Source organism: Opisthocomus hoazin, chromosome 6 (genome assembly GCF_030867145.1).
Source record: "Opisthocomus hoazin isolate bOpiHoa1 chromosome 6, bOpiHoa1.hap1, whole genome shotgun sequence".
Taxonomy (NCBI): domain Eukaryota; kingdom Metazoa; phylum Chordata; class Aves; order Opisthocomiformes; family Opisthocomidae; genus Opisthocomus; species Opisthocomus hoazin.
The window spans coordinates 61,443,486-61,449,203 of NC_134419.1; the positions used below are offsets into that span (position 1 = coordinate 61,443,486).

General features: G+C 56.8%; 1 protein-coding gene across 1 annotated transcript; it reads right to left on the minus strand.

Annotated features, from left to right (window-relative positions):
• Positions 1 to 4,068: 4,068 nt before the first annotated feature.
• FGFBP3 (fibroblast growth factor binding protein 3) lies at positions 4,069 to 5,281 on the minus strand. Its single transcript, XM_075424296.1, has 2 exons — positions 5,178 to 5,281; positions 4,069 to 4,794 (listed from the first exon to the last, which is right to left on the minus strand). Exon 2 carries the CDS (start codon positions 4,704 to 4,706, stop codon positions 4,167 to 4,169), a length of 540 nt encoding a protein of 179 aa, XP_075280411.1. The 5' UTR covers positions 4,707 to 4,794; positions 5,178 to 5,281; the 3' UTR covers positions 4,069 to 4,166.
• Positions 5,282 to 5,718: the final 437 nt, after the last annotated feature.

The following is a 5,718-nucleotide window of genomic DNA, read 5'->3' on the forward strand; positions in this document are numbered from 1 at the left end:
TCCTGTTCTTAGTTCAGCTCTGCTCAGATAGTGAAGAAAGATTTATTTATTAATTTTGTTACGTCACTTTATAGAAGGGGATGGTTGCAAACAGCAAGACAGCTTACTGTCTGCTTTAACCTTGCAAACAAGAGTAACATCTTGTAATTTTCCCTTCAAAATCAGAAAGGAGAGATTACTAGTTTGCTATTTAATAAGATCAAGGGTTTTCTATGTGTAAGAAGAGTAAGTAAAGCCAGCTGCACTAAAAACACACCCAGATGCAGCATCACTGATTTTTCTCCAAAGGAAAATCAAGGAATGGTATTGCCAGCTGTTGAGGTTCTGCTGGAAACTCCAGGCACTGAGGGATCGGTTTGTACGCTCTCCTGAATACACGATCACCTGTGAATTCCAGCCGGCTGCCATCTCCACTGAGCAGCCAAAGGAAAGAAAACAATGCCGATTGTGTGCAATATGGCACAAAAGCTGTTGTTTGTTTTTTTTTACCCCTGAAAACTTCCAAAGAGTTCAAGCTCCCAGAATTCAAAATCCAGAAGCTAAAAAGTCCATTAAGTCTTTTTTCTTTTTTTTTTTAAGGTAGCTCAAGTTTTCCCTTGAAAGGCTGACCTAGCACCCTGACAAACTTTGCAGGCAGCACCCTTGTGATGGTAACCCAGCCTGCAGCTGCAGGTGGGGCAGGTGCCCTCTCGTTGATTACACCCAGGACCACCTGCCTTTGGGTGGGAGAGCTTCTCAGGTCTGTGGGCAGCCTAGCTATGCTGGCTTTTCTGGCTGGGGACATTGGGTGGCCAGGAGGAGCTGAGGAAGGAAGGATGAGATGATGGGAAACATCCAAGCCAGGAATGGGAGAAGTGCTGAAGGACCACCACAGCTGCAGTGGGAGAGCAGAGGTAAGGCTGGCTGCAGAGGCGGTGTGTGGGAAGGTTTGGGTGGCTGAACAAAATCTGGGGGTGTGGCAAGTACATGTTGCGTTGGAGCTGTGGTAGGGCTAGAAAGGAGCAGGTTCTGTTGGGGGTAACAGTCTTGGCTACAAAGTCTTCCTGTGTTTGGCTGGCGTAGCTGGTGGTGTCAGCTGTCACCTAACTATGGGAGGGGGTGGAAATGTTGAGATAGAAAGTAAAAAGCCACAGTCTTCCCCCTTAAAAACAACTCTGAGGATGTGACTGGTTTTCTAGCCTTTGGGATCTGCAATCTCCAATGTACAAGAACTGAGTATTTGTTGCTATTCACCTGCAGGGATTGGTGTCATCAGCCACAGTAAATGCAACGAATACAGTCTCTTGTGTGATTGTGTTTCCTTACTTGGTGGTGCTGGAAGAAAAACAGCTCTTTTTGAGACTCAGGGGAGTAATGTGGTGAAACACAGAGCAGGGGATCCTCTTCTTTCTTCTCCCACTTGGGTAAAACAATGAATCTGTTCAGCGTTCCTAGTTTGCTTTTTAAACTCAGGGTGGTGTAGGTAATCAGATCAGTTGCCATGGTGTTCCACCTTTGCATCTGATGGTGTGAAATACAAGCTCTAACAGCACTGCACAAAGTTGCTAAGCCAGTGCCATGGAAGTCAAACAAAGCTGCTTATTATTGGAAGATATCATGCGACGCCATGGCCGGCAGCCTGCTGTATGGCTCTTTGTACGACACTCGGGAAGGGAAGTGGGCCTTTAAAAAAAAATTCTTACATACCTTGATGAAACTTTTGCATAGTGCTGCTGAGGATTATCCAAGCTACCTGCTGTAAAAGAAAATGTCTCAGCACTAAGAGCTGTATGCAACAGTCCAGATCCTCTTAAGAGCTACTGGGCAGATCCTTGTGGCCTCCTCACAGCCATCCTTAAAACCATCTGGGACCAGTGCTCCCAGTCGTGGGCAGGCACCTGGGGCTCTGTAGGACCGCAGGCACCTAAATGTGCCCCGGGGCAGCTGAGGAGAGCTGGTTTGCAGAGCAGGGAGGGCTCGTGGCTGCCCACCTGCACTGTGACCATGTGTCTGTGGCACTTGATATATGCACCAGGCCTGGGGACTGCAAGCAAGGGGTTCAAGTCAAATACTCCTTCCCTATTAAACATGGGGATTAATGGTGCAAAAGAAGGGCTAAAGGCTAGATTGCAAAGGTACGCATGTGCTTACAGAGCTACATAAGCAACAGTTCTGGTTTGGTGCTTTTCTTGGCTTTTCCCCTTTCCTTCAAGCACGTTACGTTGTAGGTTGGGTGCGTTTAGAGGTCGTCTGAAGGAGCCACGTTTAGGACTAGCAATAAGCAGCTCTTATTGCATAACTTTTCTGAACATTCTGTAGCTCAGCTTTTAAAAAATAACTTCAAAACTAACACTGAATTTGTCCCTGGGCAGTATTTCATCAGTCTCACACAACTCTGACTGAACAGTTACGTTGTGAACTGATGTGAAGGAAAGTGAACACTATTTGTTATCTTGCCAGCCTTTGAGTATCCAAGTCGCAAGGACCGTAAGTCAGAAACTCTCTCTCTCTTGTCTGGGTTAAGTTCAATTTAAAACAGTTAAAATTCTGGCTTAGCTCAGTCGTGTCGTGTCTGTAGGCTGCTGCGCTTGCCTGTGAGGCCGAGTAACACTTTGTCCTAGCAAGCTTGCCAGTAGCTCAGCTGTGAAATTCAAACTTCTGCAACACATTGTTACCATTTCCCTGGTGTGACAAGGTGCAGTTCCGTAGCCCAGCAAGGTAAATTATGCTGCCATAAGAATCTATGTGACATGGCTGAACCCTGGCTCATCTGTCATGCTAGAGCTTTGACGGGGTATATTTTCCCGGGGTAGAGAGCTGGTCAGGCAGCGAGCACTAGCCTTGTGGAAGGAGCGCTAGTGTCCTCTGCCAACCCAGCTGCTCTCCCAAATGATCCTTCAGGTCAAAAAGGAAACATGCCTGGTGCCTCCTGATGTGACTGCTCCTTTGAATCCTCTTGTGTGAGGGGGACTGGGTTTTATCTTGGACATTGCCCTGTCTGCTCTATCCATGGCTTACGTGGCTGTTTTACTGTGCCGGTCAGGGATTTGGTGTTTAATCGCCAGTCCTGTCTCATGTGAGGGGATGGGTGCTCTGCTGCTGCTGGGACGCTGCTCCTCTGCACTTGGTGTATGAGAAGCAGCCCTCTGAGTGACTGCAGGGGTAATTTTGAGATATCCCTGTGGAACAACCAAATTCATGTAAGCCTTCATCAAACACCCCTCTGCAGACAGTTGCAGTTTCTGCACAAGTGACTCCCCGGGAGCTCCTTTTTTGTGACGGGCCTAAGTCTTTCCCATGTTCGCCTCAAGTGCAGCCCTGCTTTCGGCAGAGAAGCTGTTGGCGCGCAGTCGGGTGTGGGCTGTCCCTTTTTAGAATCTGACTGGGATGTGTCTAAATGAGAGAAATTGGGACTGAGGAAGACCTGAGCTTTCCTTACCAAAATGTACCACAGAATTGTGCTTCGGTGAGTGGGTAAAGGATTGAACATCTCAAACCCCTCTTCCACCTTGGTAAAACAACTTGCCTACTTCAGCCCCGTGTCCCTCTAAAGGTGGCTGTCGCTTTGCCCTTCGCTCATCAGCTAGGCAAAACACCATTAACCTCCAGAACAGAGTCTCTGTACCTAGCTGCTCCCGAGTTTCTCAGTCTTTTCACAGCTGGTTTCTCGCCCAGCTCTGTTCACGTTCCTGTTCGCGGCCAGTCACTGATCACCTGCCCCGTGGAAACAGGACTGGGCTGGCTTGCTTAGCCTGCGAAATCTTTGTAAGCAAGAAAGTGGGGTTTTTTTCTAGACCTTACCGTATAGTGAAGTCTCAGTTGTTCCTTATTTTGGTATAGGTGTCTGTTTTTCTAGTTGGGCAATTTCGGTGTAACTTTAACCTTTAGGCTTATAGAACCTGATCTGGGGGAGGGAAGAGCTGTCCCGGTGTTTATGTCCTTTGGAAAACTTCGATGTCCTGGGACACAGGAGCTGTCCCTCGACACTCCCGCCTCGGCTGACGAAGGTTGCGCGCGTTGCTCAGCAGCCTAACGGCGCCAACAGCGTAACGGACCGCGGGGCTCGGAGCAGAAAGGAGTCAGGCGGGCTTCTTGTCACGACACAGCGACCGCTTTATTGGAGAGGAACGAGGGAGCCTGGAGCGGCCGAGGGACACCGACGGCGGGCGGGGAGAGGCGGGGGCGGCTCAGCCCTCCCAGAAGCCGACGAAGAAGCTGCACAGCGAGTGCCACCGCTCGGCGCAGTAGGCGTGCGCCGGGCCCTCGGTGGGCTCCGCGGCGGCGGGCTCCGCGGTGGCGGCCGGCGGGGCGGGCTCGGGCCCGGGGCCCGGCAGCAGGCGGAGCCGCGCCTCGGGCGGCGCCCGGCCCGGGCCGCAGAGGCGGGCGCTGAGGGGGCCGCCCCGGGCGCAGGGGTCCCGCCGCCGCCGCAGCCGGCCCAGGATCTGCCGCCAGTACCGGCGGCTGCGGGCGTCGTAGGCCGGGCAGCGCCGCGGCTCCCCGCGGTAGACGCAGCTCCGCGCCGCCCCGCCGCCCGCCGGCGGCCGGCAGCTCACCCGCAGCTCGCTGGCCCCCGCCGCCGCCGAGCGCAGCTCCCAGCTGCAGCGGTGCCGTTCCGGCGTGGAGAACCGCCCCGCCGCCGCCGCCTCCCGCCCCGCCGCCTCCCGGCCCGCCCCGCCGCCGCCGGCCCCCAGCGCGGCCAGGGCCAGCAGGGCCAGGGGCAGCCGCATCTCCTCGGCGCCGCGGGAGCCTCCTCCGGTGCCTCAGCGACGGAGCGTCCCGGCGCGGGGCCCGCCGGCCTGCCGCATCCTCCGTGCCCTGCGGAGACACGGACGCTGGCGGGCAGGAGCCGCGGGGACGCCCGCCCGCCGCCCGCCCCGGAGGGAGCGCAGCCCCCGGGGCCGCGCAGGCCGGGCCGGGCGGGGTTTGTTTCGGCGGAGGGGCGCGGGGCGGGCTCGTAACCCTCGGCGCTTTTCGCTTGTTTCCCCCGCGGCTCCGCGGAGGGACCGCCGACGGCGGCGCGGCCCCGGGACCGGCGCAGCCGGGGAGCCGCAGCCCCGGGGCGGCGTGAGCCGAGAGCCCGCAGCGTCAAAGCGGCGAGCGGCCGCCGCTCGGCAGCCAGCCCCGGCTCCGGGCAAACCGCTCCCCTCCAGCCCCGCCGCTTCCCCGGAGCCCGGTCCTCCCCCCCCGAGGGCACTCACGGCGCGCTGTGGCGTGGGTGGCGGTGCCCGCGGACGCGCTGCGGCTGCCGGCGGCGGGGCCGGGGGTTATCAAGGCCCGGGGGCTGCCCCCGCTGACGCCCCTCCCCGGCCCGCCACCCGCGGGGGCACAGCGCGGGGCCCCGACGGCACCGGCCGGGGGAGTTCCCCCGGCGCCTCCGGTCCCCTGCTGCGGGGAGAGACCGCACGCCGCGGCCGCAAAACCGTCGCGGGGGTCTCTCGGCCGAGCAGCGGGGTCTGGGTGCCGCGTCGGGGGCTGTGCGGGCAGGCTGCCTGCGCGGGGGTGCTGGTGGGTGGGGTTCCGGTTATTTGTTACTTCGCTTCGAAACTGGTGGAGTCGGGCCACAAAAAGGAGACCTCAGTTGGGAAGTAAAGCGTCGCTGTGGGTTGCTCTGGGGTGGCTGGGTTTTGCTGATGTGGAGGCAGGCTCCTATATCGGGAGGAGGTGTTTAAAAAAAAAGAAAAAGCCAGAAGTTTCAAGAGAAGCTAGATGCCCGTTTGGGGGTGGGAGATCAGACACAAG

Bases quoted from the DNA above. Each gene is read 5' to 3' on its own strand.
- FGFBP3 (XM_075424296.1), bottom strand. From the start codon at position 4,706: ATGCGGCTGCCCCTGGCCCTGCTGGCCCTGGCCGCGCTGGGGGCCGGC.